At 44.5% G+C, this 23379-nt stretch overlaps 1 protein-coding gene across 1 annotated transcript in view; it reads left to right on the top strand.

Moving 5' to 3' along the window:
* The window catches only part of RPA1 (replication protein A1), a 67405-nt gene that overhangs the window by 27566 nt on the left and 16460 nt on the right, over positions 1–23379 (top strand). Inside the window, exons 6-12 of the mRNA XM_054459762.1 lie at positions 14095–14187; positions 17282–17414; positions 18812–18914; positions 20576–20644; positions 20798–20990; positions 21143–21282; positions 22483–22631. Coding sequence (XP_054315737.1) covers positions 14095–14187; positions 17282–17414; positions 18812–18914; positions 20576–20644; positions 20798–20990; positions 21143–21282; positions 22483–22631 — 880 coding nt within the window. The remainder of the gene's footprint in view (positions 1–14094; positions 14188–17281; positions 17415–18811; positions 18915–20575; positions 20645–20797; positions 20991–21142; positions 21283–22482; positions 22632–23379) is intronic.

Below are 23379 nucleotides of genomic sequence, written 5' to 3' on the forward strand. Positions count from 1 at the left end.
AATACTTTCTTATTTACCTTTCAGTTTCATCTTTAACATTCTGTTATTTAGAAGTGTGTTTAGTTTTTAAATGTGGGGATTTTCTCTTTTTTTCTTTTTCTTTTTTTTTTTTTTTTTTTTTTTTTTTTTGAGACAGAGTCTTGCTCTGTCACCCAGGCTGGAGTGCAGTGGCACAATCTTGGCTCACGGCAGCCTCCGCCTCCCGGGTTCGAGCGATCCTCCCACATCAGCCTCCTGAGTAGCTGGGACTACTGGTGTGCGCCACCACGCCTGGCTAATTTTTTATATTTTTAGTAGAGACGCGGTTTTGCCATGTTGGCCAGACTGGTCTCGAACTCCTGCCCTCAAGTGATCTGCCTGCCTCGGCCTCCCAAAGTCCTGGAATTACAGACATGAGCCATCGTGCCAGCCAAATGTGGGTATTTTCTAGAGATCTTGTTCTTGATATCTAATTTAATTCTACTATGATCAAATAACATACTTTGTATGACTTGAATCCTGTTAAATGTATTGAGTCTTATTTTGTTTTATTTTATTTATGGTTTTTTTTTTTTTTGAGACAGAGACTCACTCTTTCACCCAGGCTGGAGAGCAGTGGCGTGATCTTGGCTCACTGCAATCTCCACCTCCCAGGTTCAAGCGATTCTTCTGTCTCAGCCTCCCAAGTGGCTAGGACTACAGGTGCCCGCCACCACACCTGGCTAATTTTTGTATTTTTAGTAAAGACAGGGTTTTGCCATATTAGCCGGGCTGGTCTCGAACTCCTGACCTCAGATGATCCGCTCGCCTTGGCCTCCCAAAGTGCTGGGATTACAGGAGTGACCCACCATGCCCGGCCTTGAGTCTTATTTTATGTCCAGATTATGGTCTTTTTTGGTAAATTCTGTGTGTACTTGAAAAGAATGTGTATTCTGTTGTTGGGCAGAGTCTTACAAATGTCAATTAAAGTCAAGTCGGTAAATTGTGTTATTCAGTTTTTCTATATCCTTACTGTTTTTCGGTTTACTTGTTCTGTCAGTTACTGAGAGGGATATTGAAATCTCTAACTGTAATAATTGTAAGTTTCTCTATCTCTCTGCAGTTCTATTAGTTTTTGCTTCATGTATTTTGAAGCTGTATTATTAAATATCTATATAATTTAGAATTCTTGTGTCCACTTGATGAATTGACTCTTACTATTATGAAATGATTTTATCCCTGGTGAAATTCTATGCTTTGAAGTCTGCTCTGATATTAGCATAGCCACTTTGGCATTCTTTTTTTTTTTTTTTTTTTCTCTCCTAGAGATAACATCTTGCTCTGTTGCCCAGGCTGGAGTACAGTGATACATTCACAGCTCAGTGTAGTCTCAACGCCCTGGGCTCAAGCAGTCCTCCCGCCTCCGCCTCCTGAGTAGCTGGGACTACAGGCATGTGCCACCATGCCCAGCTAATTTTATTTTGTTTTTTATTTATTTATTTATATTTGAGACGAAGTCTCACTCTGTTGCCAGGCTGGAGTGCAGAGGCGCTATCTCGGCTCACTGCAACCTCCGCCTCCCAGGTTCAAGCGATTCTCCTGCCTCAGCCTCCCGAGTAGCTGGGGCTACAGGCACGCACCACCACGCCCAGCTAATTTTTGTACTTTTAGTAGAGACGGGGTTTCACCATGTTGCCCAGGATGGTCTCCATCTCTTGATGTCATGATCCGCCCGCCTCGGCCTCCCGAAGTGCTGGGATTACAGGCGTGAGCCACCGCACCTGGCCTAATTTTATTTTTTGTGAACATGGAGTCCTGCCATGTTGCCCACACTGGTCTTGAATTCCTGGCTTCCAGCAATCCTCCTGCCTCAGCTTCCCAAGTAGCTGGGACTGCAGGCTACACCTGTAGTCTGGGAGGTGGAGTACCGGGCCTGCCTGTGGACTGCCTGGACTGGGACTGGGACGGCAGTGCCACCACGCCCGGCTCATTACTTTTCTTTTTATTTGTAGGGACGGGGTCTCACTTTGTTGCCCAGGCTGGTCTCAAACTCTTGACCTCAATCCTCCCGCCTTAGCCTCTCAAAAGGCTAAATTACAGGCATAAGCTACCAAGCCTGGCCATTGTGTATACTTTCTATTGCTAGCCGTTCAAGTTCACTAATGGTTTCTCAGGCAATGCCTAATCTGCTGTTAATCCCATTGAGTGTATTTTTCTTCTCAGATAGTATAGTTTTTATCCCTAGAAGCTTGATTTTGGGTCTTCAAAAATCTCGTCTACATCTCTACTTAATTTTTGGGACACACAGAGCACAATGACAGTATTTGTTGTAAGGTCCTTGTCTGTGGATTCTGATGTCTGTGTTAGGTCCGGGTTTGTTTCTGTCAGTTGATCCCAGCCTCTGCGATTATGGATCATATTTTCCTGCTTCTTTTCATGCCTGGCCCTCGGACTGAATGCCAGACATTGGGATTCCTACCTTGTTGGGTGCTAGAAACTTTTGTAATCCTTTAATTATTCTTGAGCTTTTTTCAGGGATACAGTTAACTTGGAGACAGTTTGATCTTTTGGTGTGTTGCTTTTAAGATTTATTAGAGGATCAGAGAGCTGCATTTAGTCTAGGTGTAGTTATTCCCAATACTGAATCGAGACCTGACAGACTATTCTACCTCGTGCCCCATGAATGTGAATTTTTCCCATCTGACTGGTAGAAACAGGTACTATTTCAAGCTTGCTATAAACACAGGCATGGTTCCCTCTGGCCTTCTCAGATGATTCTCACCCTGGCCTCAGATAGTGTCCACACACACACGGGCCAACCAGGACTCTGCTGACTACCCAGGAAACCTGCCACCCATCTCTGGAGTTCTCTGCGTACAGCCGTCTCTTCTCTGCTACTCCGTCCGGCCAGCTAGACGGCGATCTCCCCAGACTCTCGGCCCCCATCTCTGCACCTCGGGTTCTGGCAGGCCCCCTAAGCCCTAGAGGCACTGAGCTGGTGCAGACTCACTCACTCACTTTCCTTTGCACAGCAGTCGCTGCCCTTCATTGCTTAGTGTCTAGTGTCTTGAAAACCATGTGTCTCAGATATTTTCTCCCTTTCTGGTGAGGGGAGGGGGTTATTTTAGGTGTTAGGGTGAACCTGGTCTCTGTTGCTCCGTTTGTCCGGTACGTAGTTTTAAAAGTTGAATATTTTTGTGAGGTGTGTCCTTAAAAACAAAACAGCATTCTCCTGCCTCACTTTTCTTTGGCCTCTAACTCCTGTCTAGAGACAGTCTGTTTCAGATCTCACAGCTGTTTCTTCTCTGTTTGTCTCCATATTTCTAAATAACACATTTGTGCTGCTCTTCGTTAATTTTTTCAGTTGAAACATTTGTTTATTAACTTCACACTGTGGGAGATTAGAATGTGGTGCTCTCTCTTTTTTTTTTTCTTTTTTAAGAGTCTGACATTGCTGCCCAGGCTGGAGTCCAGTGGCGTGATCTTGGCTCACTGCAACCTCTGCCTCCTGGACTCAAGCAATCCTCCTTGCCTCAGCCTCCTCAGTAGCTGGGATTACAGGCGTGCACCACCGCACCCTGCTAATTTTTGTTTTTATTTTTTTATTTTTTGAGACAGAGTCTCACTGTGTCGCCCAGGCTGGAGTGTAGTGGCGCGGTCTCGGTTGACTGCAAGCTCCGCCTCCCGGGTTCACGCCATTCTCCTGCCTGAGTAGCTGGCACTACAGGCACCCACCACCACGCCCGGCTGATTTTTTTTGTATTTTCAGTAGAGACGGGGTTTCACTGTGTTAGCCAGGAAGGTCTCGATCTCCTGACCTCGTGATCCGCCCGCCTCGGCCTCCCAAAGTGCTGGGATTACAGGCGTGAGCCACCGCGCCTGACCGTATTTTTTTTTTTTTTTTAGCGACGGAGTCTGTGTTGTCCAGGCTGGTCTTGAACTCCTGGGCTCAAGCAATCCACCCACCTCAGCCTCCCAAAGTGCCAGGATTACAGGTGTGAGCCACGGCGCCCAGCTTAGAATGTAGCTCTCTTATACCTCTCTTGTCCCTGCTGTCCACATGGAAGAAGTAGATGTTAATATCGATTAGATCAATATTTATTTATTTATTTATTTATTTATTTATTTATTTGAGATGGAGTCTCACTTTGTTACCTAGGCTGGAGTGCAGTGGCATGATCTTGGCTCACTGCAACCTCCACCTCCCGGTTCAAGCTATCCTTGTGCCTCAGCCTCACCAGTAGCTGGGATTACAGGCACACACCACCATGCCCAGCTAATTTTTGTATTTTTAGTAGAGATGGGGTTTCACCATGTTGGCCAGGTTGGCCTCAATCCCCTGACCTCAAGTGATCCGCCCACTTTGGCCTCCTAAAGTGCTAAGATTATAGGCGTGAGTCACTGTGCCCGGCCTTTTTTTTTTTTTGAGATGAAGTTTTGCTCTGTTGCCCAGGCTGAAGTGCACTGGAACGATCTCCGCTCACTGCAACCTCCGCCTCCCGGGTTCAAGTGATTCTCCTGCCTCAGGCTCCCAAGTAGCTGGGATTACAAATGCCCGCCACCACGCCCAGCTAGTTTTTGTATTTTTAGTAGAGACGAAGTTTCACCATGTTGGCCAGGCTAGTCTCAAACTGCTGACCTCAGGTGATCCGCCTGCCTCAGCCTCCCAAAGTGTTGGGATTACAGGTGTGAGCCACCGCACCTGGCCAAGATTTATTTATTTACTTATTTGGAGACAGGTTCTTGCTTTGTCATCCAGGCTGGAGTGCAGTGGCTCAAACAGGGCTTACTGTAGCCTCAACCTCCCAGGCTCGAGTGATCTTCCCACCTCAGCTTTCCCAGTAGCTGGGAGCGTGAACCACCACGCTCAACTAATTTATTTTTATTTTACTTTATTTTATTTTATTTTATTTTATTTTATTTTATTTTATTTTATTTTTTTGAGACGAGTCTCACTCTGTCACCCAGGAGTGCAATGGCACGATCTCGGCTCACTGCAACCTCCCCCTCCCAGGCTCAAGCGATTCTCCTGCCTCAGCCTCCTGAGTAGCTGGGATTACAGGTACCCGCCTCCACACTCGGCTAATTTTTTTTATTTTTAGTAGAGACGGCGTTTCACCATGTTGGCCAGGCTGGTCTCGAACTCCTGACCTCAGGTGATCCACCCACCTTGGCCTCCCAAAGTGTTGGGATTACAGGTGTGAGCCACCGTGCCTGGCCCCAACTATTTTTTATATTTTTTTTGTAGAGACAGAGTTTTGCCATGTTGTCCAGGCTGGTCTTGAGCTCCTGAGCTCAGGTAATCCGGTCTCCCAATGTGCTGGGATTACGAACGTGAGCCCCTGCACGGGGCCGACATCAAAATTTAAATGGCCAGTCAGATTTAAGTTTTTCTATGAAACATATCTTGCTTTGTTAAAAATTTAAAGTTTTCCAAACGTACTTGTAGAAGGCAATTTTCAAATGGTTGTTATGTTTTTAGATTGATATTTTTAGTAATCAGAACAACATAATTTTATTGTTTTACTAATCAGCCAATTTTTGAACTAAATCTGAAGTCACTAAGAGATGATGGTCAATCATGAATATTTGGAAAAAAATTTGTGATATAATTTATAGAAAAGAAATGTTCAGAGTGTATTGAATAATTTAATAACTTATATAACTAATTAAGTACATATATTAACTAATTATAACTGTGACATTGAAAATATAAAATCGACCTTAAGCTGGTCAGCATCAACAAGCTGGAAGATGTTCATGTGGCTTATTTGAAATCTTCCACTGTGTATCTCCTCTTTCCCAAATGATTTCTCAGTAGGAAGCTACGTTTGAACTCAGGGAAGGAGCTGTTTCTTAAAAATTAAACTGTCTCTGCTGCTCCCAGCAGACAAAGGTGCTTAGCTGGTTCCCACTGAAGTACACTAATTCACTGTCTTAATTTAAATTTACCAATATATGCGGGGCACCAGTGGCCCACGCCTGTAATCCCAGCACTTTGGGAGGCTGAGGTGGGCGAATCACCTGAGGTCAGGAGTTTGAGACCAGCCTGGCCAACATGGTGAAACCTCGTCTCTACTAAAAATACAAAAAATTAGCCGGGCATGGTGGCACGCGCCTGTAGTCCCAGCTACTAGGGAGGCTGAGGGAGGAGAATCGCTTGAATCTGGGAATCGGAGGTTGCAGTGAGCTGAGATTGCACCATTGTACTCCAGCCTGGGCAACAAGAGTGAAACTCCGTCTCAAAAATAAATAAATAAAAATAACCTTAACAACATAGTTCTTCAATTTGTCCGTAACTAACTTTACTATTCGTAGGGTTTTCACTTAAGGGTGAGTGGAACTGAACCCAGTAATTCTTAGGCTGGACCTTAGGGGGTCACCTGAGGTCAGGAGTTCAAGACCAGCCCAGCCAACGTGGTGAAACACCGTCTCTACTACAAATAAAAAAAATTAGCTGAGTGTGGTGGTGGGCACCTGTAATCCCAGCTACTTGGGAGGCTGAGACAGGAGAATCTCTTGAGTCCGGGAGGTGGAGGTTGCAGTGAGCTGAGATCGTGCCATCGCATTCTAGCCTGGGCGACAGAGTGAGACTCGTCTCAAAAAAATAAAATAAATTAGTTGGGAGTGGTGGTACACGCTCCCAGCTACTGGGAAAGCTGAGGTGGGAAGTAATTCTTGCATCCTGTCTTCGTTTTCCTACCTGGAACTGAGTCTTGGCCTTCGCCTAAGTGAGATAATGGAAAGGAAAGGAAAGTTGGAGAATCTCAGGTCTGGACCTTAGCAGCGAATTCAGCACAATCGCAGAATGTTGAGGTAGAGGAAACTGTTGTAGAGATCAGTTGATCAGTTTTTAATCATTAAATAAAAACGTGAATGAGGCAGTTGAAGTAACTTCCCCAAGGTCACACAGTGGGTTGCTACAAGAAATGAGAATGAGCATTTGTCATTTCCCAGTGAGAACAGTTTCCATTGTGCCCAGACCTTCAAAGATTAACCTTCATACCAAAGTTGTTGCCTACTTGAAAATTGTATTTAAGTACATAGATCGTGTGAGTGAGTCTATTGCGGGAATGTTATATACATAATTAAAATTATCTCTATTTCACATTTATATATTTGTCCATTAAAACTTGCATAATTAAATAAATGTAAAATATAATTGAGATAATCAGACATCTGTTTTCCTTAATAAACATTAATCTTGAATAGATAATATGGTTAAATGATTTCAAAAAGATAATGTAGTTACATGATTTAAAGTCACAGCTACCGAATTGTGTGTTCAGAGAAATCGTACTCCTACCCTTGCCACTCCTGCCCCGACTGCTGCCCTCTAGAGGTAAAGTTTTTGTGGTTTCTTTTTATCCTTGAGACGTTTCTTCATGAGAATGTAACCAAATACAAATATATATTTTCGTTCTGTGCTCCACTTTGCCTACACAAAAGGCGGCATACTGTGTACACTATCTTGTCTTTTTATCTTGCTTTTATTTATTTATTATTATTTTAATAGAGATGAGACCTCACTATGTTGTTCAGGCTGGTCTCAAACTCCTGGGCTCAAGCGATTCTCCCACTTCAGCCTCCCAGAGTGCTAGGATTACAGGCATGAGCACTGCGCCCAGCTATATCCTGTTTTTTTAAAGTTTTCTGGCCAGGTGCGGTGGCCCCCGCCTGTAATCCCAACACTTTGGTAGGCCAAGCCCGGCAGATCGCTTGAGCTCAGGAGTTCAAGACCAGCCTGGGCAACATGGCGAAACCCTGTCTCTACCAAAAATATAAAAAATTAGCCAGACGTGGTGGTGCACACCTGCAGTCCCAGCCACCCGGGAGGCTGAGGTGAGAGGATCACTTGAGTCTGGGAGGCAGAGGCTGCAGTGAGCCAGGGTCGTGCTGCTGCACTCCAGCCTGGGTGACAGAGTGGGACTCCATCTCAAAAAACAAAAAAAAATTTTTTTTTTGGCCTAGAGATATTTCCATATACTTGTATATGCTTAGAGATTTTTTTTTTTTTTTTTTTTGAGACGGAGTCTCTCTGTCACCCAGGGTGGAGTGCAATGGCGCAATCTTGGCTCAGTGCAACCTCTGCTCTGCCTCTTGGGTTCAAGCAGTTCTCCTGTCTCAGCTTGCCTAGTAGCTGGGACCACAGGCGCCCACCACCATGCCCGGCTAATTTTTTTATATTTTTAGTAGAGATGGGGTTTTACCATGTTGGCCAGGCTGGTCTCGAACTCCTGACTTCAGGTGATCTGCCCACCTCTGCCTCCCAAAGTGCTGGGATTACAGGTGTGAGCCACCGTGCCCGGCCCCTGGCTAATTTTTTAATATTTTTAGTAGAGATGGGGTTTTACCATGTTGACCTGGCTGGTCTCGAACTCCTGACTTCAGGTGATCTGCCCACCTCGGCCTCCCGAAGTGCTGGGATTACAGGCGGGGGCCACCGCACCCGGCCACCGTTTTAGTTTTTACACTGAAATTATTCATGCTGCTTCTGTCTTATACTGTGTGGGTTCTTGATTTATGGTGTTTTGGGCTTCATTTTCACACAACTTGGAATGTGCGGGTTTTCTCTGTTCCCTGGTTTCACTGAAGATGTCGTTTGTAATGAGGGATGTGTATACGTCTGTGTGCACGCGCGCGTATGTGTACGCAGTTGGCATTCATTCCTATTGCTCTGTATTGGTTTTTAGAAGTGGGAAGATGTGGGGCTAGGCCATCACTATGCTCTTTCTAGAAATGGAACCTGCTAGATACTAATTTTTATTTACACAAATTGTAATTTGATGCTTTAAATTGGAGAGGGAATCGGGTAAATTATTCGGCTAAATTATTAAATTGACACATCACTTTTGTTTTGCAGTCGTAACGTTTTGTTAAAATGAGCGAATTGGTTATCACATTCTCAGCTTTTAGGAAGGTGAGCTGAGACAAAGCAATGCTTAGCATTTTCCTGAAACCTTTGGATGCAGTCAGGACAAGAGAGAGGTGATTGTGCCCAGCTTTATCACCTCTGGCCAGATTTCTAGTGTTTTTTTGTGTGTGTGGTGTATTTAATTGAATGATTGCTTTGGACATTTTCTGTTTTGGGGGCAAAAGTGTTTATAGTGAAGATGGGCTGGGCTCAGTGGCTCATACCTTGAGTCCCAACACTTTGGGAGGCTGAGGCAGGAGGATCACTGGAGGCCAGGAATTCAAGACCAGCCTGGGCAACATAGTGAGACCCTGTCTCTACAAAAAACAAACAAAGAAATTAGCCAGGCGTGATAGCACACTCCTCTAGTCCTGGCTACTCGGGAAGCCGAGGTGGGAGGATCACTTGAGCCCAGGAGGTCAAGGCTGCAGTGATCTGTAACCACACCAGTACACTCCAGCCTGGGTGACAGATCGAGACCCTGTCTCAAAAAAAAATTAAAAAGAAGACGGAGATGATGAAAGGATTGAAGGATACTTATTGCTTAGTCAGAAATATAGGGCTATGGGCCGGGTGCAGTGGCTGACACCTGTAATCCCAGCACTTTGGGAGGTCGAGGCAGGAGGATCAGTTGAGCCCAGGAGTTAAAGATCAGCCTGGGTAGCTGTAGAGACAAAAGTAGTCGCTACAAAAAAAATACAAAAAATAAGCCAGGCGTGATCTCGTGTAACTGTAGTTCCACCTGCTGGGGATGCTGAGTGGGGGGATTGCTTGAGGCCAGGAGGTCAAGGCCTATAGTGAGCTATGATCATGCCACTGTACTCCAACCTGGGCATCAGAGCAATACCCTGTCTCAAGGGGGAAAAAAAAAGAAAATAAACATAGGGCTATGGAAAAATATTCCTTTATTTCAATACCCAGTTCCACTGGGCCTTTCCTTTCTCCAGTGTCTGTTAAAGCTCAGGGGGATGAGAAGATTGCTGTTCAGGATTACTTACTCTCAAATTTCATCGTAACCAGATCAGTGAGCCAGTGCGGAAATAGCTTTCTTACAGTGACTTCTACCTCACAGGGCATTTCACCGCAGTGCTTTCTCCTCTGTTGGGAAAGGAAGCACACTCTGTGCTAGCGGGTAAAGAACTAAAGTTCATTTTGTATCCTCTCAGCACCTAATCCAGAACTTGTGCCATGTGAGGTGACCAGTACAATTAAGTCCAGCCCACAAATAGGCAGGAATTCCAAAATGTGCATTGAAATTGTCTTGGCCGGGCACGGTGGCTCACTCCTGTAATCCCAGCACTTTGGGAAGCCAAGGCGGGTGGATCATTTGAGATCAGGAGTTCGAGACCAGCCTGGCATACATGGTGAAACCCTATCTCTATTAAAAATACAAAAATTAGCCAGGTGTGATGGTGGGTACCTGTAATCCCAGCTACTTGGGAGGCTGATGTTGCAGTGAGCTGAGATCACGCCACTGCCCTCCAGCTTGGGCAATACAGCGAGACCGCATCTCAGGAAAAGAAAAAAGAAAAAAGAAATTGTCTGATATTTATAGAATTTTCAAAGTGTGAGAAATAAAACTTCAGACATAATTCGTGCTTCGTACTATATTGAATTAGATGATTTTAAAATCTCCCATATTTACTACTGTATTTTTGTCTGCGTATATAAGTTCCATGCCCTTATACTGTGGCTAACAATATTTTACTTTGACTAAAATTTGTTACACAATACTTAGTTATTAGTGTTACTTATTATTGAAAGACACTAGTTGAAATTTCTTTCCGCCTGATTTCATCCATTTTCTGCCAAGAGGCAATTGTAATTATTGGATTGACTCTTCTACATATTGTTTGTAGTTGTTAAGAAAGTACTTACGGGTAGAAGTTGAATTTTTTGTTGCCCTTATTCTCCATTGTCTATTTAGCGAATTTTTCTCTGCGGTGGCTCACTTAACCATTATAATGATAAAAATGATAGGTGTGAGTGCAAGTAATTTGAGGGGCTATGAGTCTGCTCTGAAATATCCTATTTCGGCCGGGCGCGGTGGCTCATGCCTGTAATCCCAGCACTTTGGGAGATTGAGGTGGGCGGATCACCTGAGGTCAGGAGTTTGAGACCAGCCTGGCCAACATGGTGAAACCCTGTCTCTACTAAAAATACAAAAATTAGCCGGGTGTGGTGGCCAGCGCCTGTAATTCCAGCTACTCGGGAGGCTGAGGCAGGAGAATCTCTTGAACCCGGGAGGTGGAGGTTGCAGTGAGCCGAGATCGCGCCGTTGCGCTCCAGCCTGGATAACGAGCGAGACTTCGTCTCAAAAAAAAAAAAAAAAAAAAATCCTATTTTCCCCCTAGGTCAAAGCCAGTGATATGTAAAGCTAGCATAGAGCAGAAGAGTCTAAGAACCATGATGTTGACCTGTCTTATTGGAATGGTTTTATTTGCAGGTGAGACAAAGCAAAAGATGTGTCAGAAGTTAAGTCTCTGCATTACTGCTTTGGGGTGTAATTTAATTTTTAGAAGGATTTTTACTTAGCTGTAGACTGATTTTTCTGGGGTCTCGTGGCCCACTGCCATGTTGCAGTGCATTCGCCGGAAGGTAGTTGTTGCTGTGTAGAATGCACCGGATTCTTGCCGTCCATTTGGCTCCGGGCCGTCTCTCGTCTCTTGTGCCAGATTTGCACATCTGGTCCAGAGCAGGAGTTAAGGATTGCTCTAGTAAGTGGATTAGTAGCTTTTCCTAATTACCAGATCTCATAACTAGAGTTGCGCCTGCCAGAATTGGTTGTTCACAGTTAGCAATTAACTAGATGATGATGAAGTACATGAATCTAGTCATAAAAGCCTTGGTTCGAGATGATGTCCTGCTTCCCAGCTGTGTGATTTGAGCCAGTTACGTGGTTCCTCTAACCCAGTGTTCTCATCTGTTAAAGGGTATGATAATAGTGTCTACATCCTAGGGCTAGCAGGCGCTGTAGGAATGCACGTACCTGCATTCTCCTGAATGCAGTACCTGAAGCAAGGTAAGCACTCAAAAAAGGGTAGCTATAATTCATACGTATTACAGGGCTTGATTGTTAAATATGCTGTGCTTCATCGAATCTCAGAATCCAGTGATCACAAGACTGTACCATTATATTATGTACTACTAAAAGGAAGTGATGGTAAGACACTAATTTACATGTTAAAATGTGAAAAAAATGTGGATCTTAGAATAGATAAACTAAGGTAAGTCACATTTTTAAAAATTGTGGTAAAATACTACCTAACATGAAATTTACATTTGACCATTTTTAAGCATACAGTTCAGTGACATTAAGTCCATTAACGTTGTAAGCCATCATCACCATCCATCTTCAGAACTTTTTCATCATCCCAAACCGAAACTCTTGTGCCTGTTAAACACTATTCCCCTCCCCTCCCGCCATTCTCTGGTGAAACCGCTTCTACTTTCTAACCCTGGGAATTTGTCAACGGTAGGAACCTCTTAAGATGTGGCTACATTTTTATACAAATTGAATCTATGTGATCAGCAACATCAGATGACCATGTCCTTTTCAACAAGGTTCTTAAGCAGACATGATCTCAGGAGGGGATTTTCTAGTTTAGAGGTTTTGGAGACGATAGAAGAGAGGGGGGAAGTGGGAGGGAGTGTAGCAGGGGCTTATGTATTTTTATGGTGCTCTTCTGTTTTTGAATGTTTACATCTTTATTCTCTTGAATAATATAATTCATGAAGCAGGTAAAGATACAGCTTTTGTTCTATTTCTTTCTAACCACTTAGCCCCAATACTATTTCCTGAGCAACTCATCTTTTTCTATTGATTTTAAAAAAGGTCCACTGCAGAATTTTAGACTATTCCTTCACAAGATGCATTGTCATAGATGAGCAGTTTTCCTTTGCTATTTTGTGTGACACTTTGTAAATTCAGAGATAATGGAAAAGCCAAAATGTAAACACAAAAATTTCACTGTCAATAGTCTGGCTCTTTTTCTATGTAAATAAGTTCTCTCAATTTTTCTCTCCATAGGAAGAACTAAACAGTTCTATTTAACCTTTTTAATTTTATGCTAAATTTATTTTACTCTAATGGCACAACGACCTCTCATTTAGTTCTGCCAGTTAAGAGTAATATTGGCAGAAGTAAATTAAATCAGGGTGTAATGTGCCCGTTTGAGTTAGGACCTTGGAAAACGCAGCAGGAACGTGAACTCAGCAGTTGGAGAAGGCAGAGACAGGGTGGCAGGTGGGAAGCCCTCCCAGCTATGGGTACCATTTTTGTTCTCAGGGCACTCTAGGAAATTTTTTTGAGTTGCCTTTGTGTGCTGCAAGTACCCTTGGTGAGCTGCCCAGATGAGGTTGACTTCTGCCTTTTAGAGCCAATCACTAAGGCAAAGTCAAATTCCATAAATCTGTTATTTCACAAAATGAGGCATATTTTACAGTTTTAACATTCTTCAACTCCATCAACATTTGTGTAAAGAGTGAAGGGCAAATACATGCTCTTATGGTGGCATTTCTTATTTTCTGCTTGAGACACGCTCATTTCTCCCCCTTTCCTTTTAATCTTCCTGTTTCTTTGACACACCTGCTTCCGAACCCCATTGTCATCTCTCCCTGCTGTGACAGTTCACCAGCACTTCACGGTACCGGAGACTCTTTCAGCTTGCCTTTTCCACCAACTGTCAGTTGCAAAATAAGGTTGCTTTGTTTGGGAGGGAGAGGGTGGAATCCTTTTTGAACGTCTCCTGTTCGTTTGAAGCAGGAGCACTTCAGAGACAATTGAACTGCTTTTAGGTTTTTCTTACCACCCAGCTTTTTCTTCTGATTGATCCTGCCGTGAACACACGGTTCTGTTGATGACATCGATTTGTTGCTATGGAAATAGTGGTAATGTCACAGATTCAACCCAGTGACTTTACTGCAGGTTGTTGCAGGAGAAACGGGCAAGGCTTTAGGGGAGAACCTCATTAACACTGAAGGCTATCAATTCTAAGCAGGTGAAAGGTAGATGGAGCCAACCTTTTGTGTAACGAAAACAAAAAGTGAACCCCTAGCAAATTCACCGAGTGCCGTGGAATGCCTCAGCACGCATTCTAACCCGTGGGGGTCTTTGACAAAATAAAAAATTTACACTTTCCCAGAGCATTCCTTCTACCCAAGTTTAACTCTCTTAACCCAAATCCTTTGCACTAAAACGGGGTTTCCCTTTTGATCTTCAGGACTCGGGCAGCCGCAAGTAGCTCCTCCAGCGCCCGCAGCCAGCCCAGCAGCAAGCAGCAGGCCCCAGCCGCAGAATGGAACCTCGGGAGCGGGTGAGATGCCTCACGGGGCGTGCGTTGACCACGGGTGTCAGACTTCGGAATCATGTTTTGAAGTTGAATCTGGGACTAAAGGGAGTTTTCCAAATGCCATTCATTACAGGGTTGTGTCTTGGAAAGAATATTTCTGATTCATATTTTAGAGTATGTGATTGAAAAAATGATTAAAGACTATCTTTTTTTTTTTCCAAGTAGGGTCTTGCTCTGTCACCCGGGCTGGAGTGCGGTGGAAGCATCACAGCTCGTTGGAGCCTTAACCTCCCAAGTAGCTGGTACTATGGGCACATGCCACCATGCCTGGCTAATTTTTTTTGTAGAAATGGTGTCTTACTATATTGCCCTGGCTGGTCTCAAACTCCTGGCCTCAAGCAGTCCTCTGTCCTTGGCCTCCCAAAATGCTGGGATTATAGGTGTGAGCCAGGGTGTCCAGCCAAAGATAGTCTTTCAAAGATACTTAACCGCCAGACTTTTAAAAAAGATCAGATTGATACATTCTTCTCTGTTAGTAGTTGACCAAGTAGTTTCTTCATTTCCCACATCTTCAGGTTTTACACCCTCTGACTTTGCATTCCTTTTAAGTTCTTGCCTTTTAACTATCCAGGACCCACTTACTAAGTTTGGCTCATCTCTCTCCGAGTTTCCTATTTTGGGCCTCGTGGGTGTTTATCATTTGCTTGAAGACAGTATTGCTTATATTGGTCATAGGTTCTCCTTCTCAGTTTCATGGATGAGAAATGGTTTCTTCATTTACTTTTCTCTGCAGCAGGTCCTAAGAGGCATTAATGGAATCATTTTGTTTACTTTCTGGCCTTTACTTTAGGAACCTCTTGATCTGGGAAGTCACCCGTTGAAAATTTGGATTTGTAGAATGTGGTTGGATTTATTTTTAGAGGTCCTTTTTTCTGTCACGGCTTCACATACACCTCCTCTCCTCCCCTCAACTATTAGTTTCTATTTTTCAGTGCTAAGATTCTGAGAAAAGCAAGGTTAAGACGTCACTAATGTTTCTGTGAAACTCTCAGGACTTTCTCCATTGCTCTTTGTTGTTTTTAATCTACCTTGCACTATCCGTTTACCTCTCTCGCTCTTGCACGTTCTCTCTCTTGCTCTCTCTCTCTCCTTTTATAAGAGGATCTATTTATGCACAACTCTCAAATTACATGCTGTTGGCCAGGCTTGGTGGCTCACGCTTATAAACCGAGCACTCTGGGAGGCCGAGGTGGACGGATCACTTGAGGTCAGGAGTTCGAGACTAGCCTGGCCAACATGGTGAAAACCCATCTCTACTAAAAATACAAAAATTAATCGGGCATGGTGGTGTGCACCTGTAGTCCCAGCTACTCGAGAGGCTGAGTCATGAGAATCATTTGAACCCAGGAGGCGTACGTTGCAGTGAGCCAAGTTTGCGCCAGTGCCCTCTAGCCTGGACAACAAAGTGAGACTCTGTCTCAAAAAAAATATATACACACACACACACACACACACACACTTTTGAAGAGAGTGGTGAAATAGACTCTCTAAAGTGGTAAATAATCATTTCCTTAGGCTTATATACAGATAGTATATTATTCCTCTCCCTCCCTCCACAGAATTATTTTTCTGGTTGTCTATCTTTGCCTTATGTTAAAATATATTTTTAAAAATCTGGGCTGGGCACAGTGGCTCACACCTGTAATCCCAGCACTTTGGGAGGCCAGGGCAGGAGGATTGCTTGAGCCCAGGAGTTTGACACCAGGCAAACATAGTGAGACCCTATCTCTAAAAAAATTTTTTTAAGAATCAGCTGGGCATGGTGGTGCACACCTATAGTCCCAGCTACTCAAGAAGCTCAAGTGGGAGGATCGTTTGAGCTCAGGAGTTTGAGGCTGCAGCGAGCTAAGATCGTGCCACTTGCACTCCAGCCTGGGGGACAGAGCAAGACCTTGTCTCAAAAAAATGAAAATCAGTTAATGTTCCCTAAACTATGTAGTGAAAGGAAATGAACTGGATGTGTACTGAGGAGAAGCTACCCAGCATGAAATAAATTGGATGAATGGATGCTTGTATGTGTTTTATAAAGTTATATATTATGTATGGGTATACACGTGTATTCTACAAAGTACATGTGTGTCCTTACACAATCTTGAGGTAATTACTATTGTGTGTGTATTGATCTCTCTTGACTCCCCAGTTAGAATAGAAAATTTTAACACAGGAACACTCCTATGTATATTTTTTACTAATTACTATGATTGCCTAGAAGGGTGTGGCACACGCTGTGGAAACCCAGTGAATAAATACTGGATAGATGGTGTATTGATATTTTTAGCCAAATTCTATTCTGAAGAAATGTTTTGATGTAGAGGGTATGAAATCACTGAACTAAATTATATTTTCTGAATTTGGACGTTGAGTTTTGCAGATACATGGTGCGTATAAAAGAACTCATCTGATTACCTGTTCTTTCCCAGTGCAGGGCAGCTGCTTAGGTTTGGATTAAGGAGGCGGAAGGTTCTTAGTGGTCACCCACTTACATGTCTTGACCAAAAACTGATTCCTGCCCTTTGCACCCGACTAAACTCATTCTTACGGACTTCATTCTAGACTTTCTAGTCCTTCAGACGCATTGAGATCTGGGAGTTGTGTGGGGATTTGGAGGCGATCTATTTGTGATAGGTCCCTTACATCCTGTCTTTCTTCATGTGACTAGTGCCTTGCCGTCAGTTTTACCAGTTACAAAAGTTGATTTTCTTTTTCTCCCCCGTTATCTTGCGCGTTGAGGCAAGAGAAGTGTTTAAGAGGGCGGCCTTCAGAAACAGCAGTGTCTGGATTCATTACCATTATTACCTAGACCTCGGGGCTGACATCAGCAAGCACAGCAGTGAGCTGCTGTGTGCGCAGCCTTCATTCTAGATTGCTTTTGTAGCCTCCAGCCTCAGTCTCTATTTGATCTGCATATCTCTTGCATACTAAAAAGGAAAAGCTTTGCCTCTCATGTTATATGATTTCACTAGTGGCTCCTCCAAAATTTAGAGTTACTGTAAAGCTTACTATAAAAAAGCTAAGTAGAATAGTAATAACTCCTTTTCGTTTGCGTTTGTTTTTAAAGGTTCCACTGTTTCTAAGGCTTATGGTGCTTCAAAGACATTTGGAAAAGCTGCAGGTCCCAGCCTGTCACACAATTCTGGGGGAACACAGTCCAAAGTGGTGCCCATTGCCAGCCTCACTCCTTACCAGTCCAAGTGAGTTGTTGCACAGAATAAGTTCAGAGCGTACTTATGAAATCGTAGAAGCTATATGGACTCGAGTTATTTATGCGTGAACTTCAGGGTCACCACCAAATATCACCAAATAGAATGGGTTTACTCTTTTTTTTTTTTGCTGAGGAGGAAAGGGGTACAAATTGTGGCAAATTTTAACTCTTGTTGGAAAATATAGCAACAATAGCAATCTGCCATAGCCTGTGGGGTTTCACTCATTTTGAAAGAATTTGAAATTAAAAATACTTATTGCTTAATCAGTTGATAGTCTTATGAGTAAAAATAAATATTTCTGATAATTCAAAAGGCATTTAATCTTCTCCTATAAAAAGGTGACTTCGTCTTTGGTTTAGTTGGCTAAAATAATCTGCGCTATTTGTATTAAACACATGAACATACCCTGAACATAAATTTCTTTTATATGACTTTTTTCCACTAAAAATTAATTTGAAGCCAGGCGCGGTGGCTCATGCCCGTAATCCCCGCACTTTAGGAGGCTGAGGCGGGTGGATCACCTGAGGTCAGGAGTTCGAGACCAGCCTGGCCGACATGGTGAAACGCTGTCTCTACTAAAAATACAAAAATTAGCCTGATGTTGTGGAGCATGCCTGTAATCCCCGCTACTCAGGAGGCTGAGGCAGAAGAATCGCTTGAACCCAGGAGGCAGAGGTTGCAGTGAGCCAAGATTGCGCCACTGCCTTCCAGCCTGAGTAACAGAGTGAGATTCCGTCTCTCAAGATAAATAAACAAAATAAAGTAATTTGAATAGTTAAAAATTTTTTCAGAATCCTTCCAGATATGTTTATATTTATTCTTCAATACTCTGTAATGTAGGAAAGATATTTTTCCCTGTGAAATTATAAGTGGGGTACCTAATGTGCCCTGTGCCTCCTTTTTCCATGCCTCTCTCTAAGGTCATGCTGCTTCGGTGTGTTCTCCCTGATGGTCCACCAACATCGTGTATTCTATTCAGGGTGCGTTAGGAATGAGACAGAAGTGTAACACCAGTTATATCAGTTCCCATAATTGAAAACTGGCAAAATATAATTGCTGGTGTTACTGTATTTTCCAGCTTAGAACCTTTCATTAAGGGGATATGGTTGCCTTGGTGATGCTTTTTGGAGAAGGGAGAGAGTTTATAAATTTACTTATTTGACAGGAGAATGAGTTAGTATTAAATCACTTTGCATGTTTTACTATTTGCTTATTCTGTAAACTGTCAAACCGATGTGTCATCTTGGGGTTTTAATTAGCTGGATTAAAATACAGGTTGGAAAACGGAATATGCGTAAGACGAGAAAGGCTGTAGGAAGATGATTTCTTACTTGATATTTTCCAAGGAAGACCCCAAACACTAATATGATCGATTTGGTTTGTAGGTGGACCATTTGTGCTCGTGTTACCAACAAAAGTCAGATCCGTACCTGGAGCAACTCCCGAGGGGAAGGGAAGCTTTTCTCTCTGGAACTGGTTGATGAAAGTGTGAGTATTTGTCATGCTGGGGAGTAAGGGCAGTGGACTCGCTGAGAAACAAAAGGCTCAGCTCTGCGGGCCTATGAGGTGAAGAATAATAGTAGGCCAGAGAGAAGCACGATTGTTATTGTGCTTTTCCCTCTGTCATAGTCTTTTGATGCTGTCTGGAGTAGAGGGTTAAGGTCATAAATAAAATCTTTGATCTTAAATGACAGCGTTTGTAGCAGTAGAAAGTAGTTGTCTAAATATATAAGTAGCCTCATGGGCAGGAGAAGCTGGAGACTGTCTGATTTGCTGGCAGGTGCACTCAAAGCACCGGGAGGTGATGCCTGCTTGCGAGCACCGTGGAGCTTTGGGCCACAGCAGAAGGCACACAGTTGTGACCTCGATATGGGAGTGGTTTTGTGGGAAATGGGTTCTGACTGTGCAGATTCTCTATTTGCTTTATTTAAACTAAACAAAACCATGATGATGAGACAAAATTCTATGCCATGGAAGCACGACAGTCTTGATAGCTGTTAATCTGTCCATTCGTTTTGTTAATAATTCCTGAAATTGCCGGGTGTGGTGGCTCACGCCTGTAATCCCAACACTTTGGGAGGCCAAGGTGCGCAGATCACTTGAGGTCAGGAGTTCGAGACCAGCCTGGCCAACATAGTGAAACCCCCTTTATACTAAAAATACAAAAATTAGCTGGGTGTGGTGGCAGGTGCCTGTAGTCCCAGCTACTTGGGAGGCTGAGGCAGGAGAATCGCTTGAACCTAGGAGGCAGAGGTTGCAGCCAGCCAAGATTGCACCACTGCACTCCAGCCTGGGTGACAGAGCAAGACTCCATCTCAAAAATAATAATAATTCCTAAAATGTACTTCAGCATTCTTTTCAAACTGCTGCAGATTTCCTGTTTGTTCAAACTCCCAAATAGGGAGAAAAAAATAGACGTGTCTTTTGGAAGTTGATATAACACCCAAAATGTTTGTGTGATGGCAGAATCAATATTAGAACCTAATTTTTTTACAAATTATTGCTCTAATGTATGGTGGTTGGCTAAAATTTCTTGTCCGCTTGTAAATTTTGGCTGACAGAAAAGCAAAAGTGAAAATCAGATCACAAGCGACTTGCAAACATGACTTATTCTGACATTTTTGGCAATGGCTCCGAATGTGAAGTGGTTTGTCACTGAGAGGGCACCGTGGAGGGAGCCGGTGAATCACCCCGTGCAGCACCTTCCTCGTGGGCTCTGGGCGTGTGCCTCAGTATTCAACTTTTTTTGTTTTATTGTCAGAATAAATTAAACTCATCATTGCCGTTTTGTTCTGTTCTGTTTCTCAGTTGAGGCTAATGCAGCATGATTATGGGATCAGCTAGTTGAAATTCTCATTCTTCAGCGGGGCCAATGACTTGAATGTGTGACTGTAAAATGCGGGTTCCTGGGATGTCCATAGCCCTCTCTGGACCCTGTTTGTGCAAGGGCCACTGCTCTCAAGATGTCACTTTGGTGCTGGGGTGGCCTGTGTTCTATCCCAATGTCACTTGGGTGCTGGGATGGCCTGTGTTCTATCCCAATGTCAGTTTGGTGCTGGGGTGGCCTGTGTTCAATCCCAATGTCACTTTGGTGCTGGGGTGGCCTGTGTTCAATCCCACAGCCCTAACCTGCCCACGTGCTTCTGCAGGGTGAAATCAGAGCTACAGCTTTCAATGAGCAAGTGGACAAGTTCTTTCCTCTTATTGAAGTGAACAAGGTATGGCCGTGCTGACTTCAGAACTGACACCGCCTGGGGGTGGAGTGCGGATGAGAAGACGCTGGCCCAGGGGAGGGGTGTGTGGTGGCAGACTAGGGGTTTCTGTCCGATTTGATGGTAGTCTTAGGTTCTGTGGCTTGGCCTCCTTTGCAGGTGTATTATTTCTCAAAAGGCACCCTGAAGATTGCTAATAAGCAGTTCACAGCTGTTAAAAATGACTACGAGATGACCTTCAATAATGAGACTTCCGTCATGCCCTGTGAGGACGACCATCATTTACCTACGGTTCAGTTTGATTTCACGGGGATTGATGACCTCGAGAACAAGTCGAAAGACTCACTTGTAGGTAAGCTCGTGTATGAGAAGGAAGAGCAGGGATGACTAGCTTTCTTTGCAGTGTACGGGGTGGTGTCAGGCTTCAGTGCTTGTCATTCACCCTTTGCTGGCGTCAGAGTGGGAGCCTTGACCGCCTCCTGCTAACACGTGCGTGTGTTTTAGACATCATCGGGATCTGCAAGAGCTATGAAGATGCCACTAAAATCACAGTGAGGTCTAACAACAGAGAAGTTGCCAAGAGGAATATCTACTTGATGGACACATCCGGGAAGGTGGTGACTGCTACGCTATGGGGGGAAGATGTAAGTGCTGGGATGGGGTCTTCAACACGCACAGGACCTCCTGGGGTTGGGGTGTGGTCTTGTCCTATAGGATGGAGCCTTCAGCACACACAGGAGGACCTCCTGGAGTTGGGGCGGAGGGGAGGTCTTGTCCTATAGGATGGGCCATCAGCACACATAGGAGCTCCTGGAGTTGGCTGGAGGGGGGTTGGTCTTGTCCTATAGGATGGGGCCATCAGGACACACAGGAGGAGCTCCTGGAGTTGGGGGGGGGGGTCTTGTCCTATAGGATGGAGCCGTCAGCACGCATAGGAGGAGCTCCTGGGGTTGGGCGGGGTCTTGTCGTATAGGATGGAGCCTTCAGCACACACAGGAGGAGCTCCTGGAGTTGGGGGGGTCTTGTCCTATAGGATGGGGCCTTCAGCACACACAGGAGGACCTCCTGGAGTTGGGGGGGGGGATCTTGTCCTATAGGATGGGGCCTTCAGCACACACAGGTGGAGCTCCTGGAGTTGGGGGGGATCTTGTCCTATAGGATGGGGCCTTCAGCACACACAGGAGGAGCTCCTGGAGTTGGGGGAGGGAGGGGTCTTGTCCTATAGGATGGGACCTTCAGCACACACAGGAGGAGCTCCTGGGGTTGTGGGGGGGTCTTGTCATATAGGATGGGGCTGTCAGCACACACAGGAGGAGCTCCTGGAGTTGGGGGGCATCTTGTCCTATAGGATGGAGCCTTCAGCACACACAGGAGGAGCTCCTGGAGTTGGGGTATGGTCTTGTCCTATAGGATGGGACCTTCAGCACACACAGGAGGAGCTCCTGGGGTTGGGGGGGTCTTGTCCTATAGGATGGGGCTGTTAGCACGCACAGGAGGAGCGCCTTGTGGGGGCGGTTTTGTCCTGTGAGTTGGGGGCTTTCACCATGTAGATGGGAAGGATTGTGCTGTCTGGTAAATATTTAAAATCCTTTATCTTACTTCTGTGAGATTTGCTGTGATTCAAGCTTTACGCGGGGAAATGCTCTTTCCCCTAACTCTAGGAAAGCAGTGATAGTTTTGATGTGTCTCTGAGTAGATTCTCATGTGTGAGGTCTGTCTTGTATGGATTCCATGTACACTGATTACATTCACTCTACTATTGACTGTTTGCCTTGTTTTCTATAAAAATCTTCTGTGTTCTTCCTGCTAGTGACACTTGTATATGTCTGGTGTTTGTTTTACAGGCTGATAAATTTGATGGTTCTAGACAGCCCGTGTTGGCTATCAAAGGAGCCCGAGTCTCTGATTTCGGTGGACGGAGCCTCTCCGTGCTGTCTTCAAGCACTATCATTGCAAATCCTGACATCCCAGAGGCCTATAAGCTTCGTGGATGGTAGGTTTTGTGGGGCTAAACAAAGGGTCACTTGAGGCTGGGCTTTGAGAAAAGCTGGTTACAGTCAGTATGGGAGCTTTCTGCCAAGCAGAAGGCTTCGTCAATGAATGGTGCAGCTTCTGTGTTTCTTGAAGGCATTATGCCCTCTGTGAGGATGGCTTTAAAGCCCTTAAACTGACAAACCTGTAATCCCAGGACAAACCTAGAGAGTGGGAGGAGGTGATTAGAATGTAAGTGCTGCCTGCTGACCTCGATCCTGCCGAAGGAAGGGACAGCCAGGCTTCGGCAGCGGTGTGCTGAAGGCACCTTTCTTTCCAGGGTTTAGGCTCTGGGCCTCTGTGGCGTTGGGGGGAACACATGTTTGCTTTCTCTGTCAAGTCTTTGTTGCGGATCACATCTTCTAGTGTGTATTCACTAGACTCTGATCAAGTGTGGTGAGAGCAATGGGCTTTTTGTTAGGATTAGATTGTTATTCCCAAAGCACTCAAGGGATGAGGAGAGCCTGTTAAAATCTCCTCGCTGTATCTAGCTTTTTAGGACGTTCAAACTCTGTCTTAAAAGAGTGCTTCAAACTGAGGCACAGGGTGCAGGAATTGCAGGGAAAACACTTTGGCTCAAGCTTCAGTAATTCCCGTAGCTGTAGTCACGGGGGAAGAGTGTCGGTTTCCAGCTGCATCTTAGGATTTAAGCAGCTAAAGAATGAGCTCATTTTACATACTCCTCCTTTGTTTTGAGTCATTTGAACCAA

This window comes from Pongo pygmaeus, chromosome 19, assembly GCF_028885625.2.
Source record: "Pongo pygmaeus isolate AG05252 chromosome 19, NHGRI_mPonPyg2-v2.0_pri, whole genome shotgun sequence".
NCBI classification, from domain to species: Eukaryota; Metazoa; Chordata; class Mammalia; order Primates; family Hominidae; genus Pongo; species Pongo pygmaeus.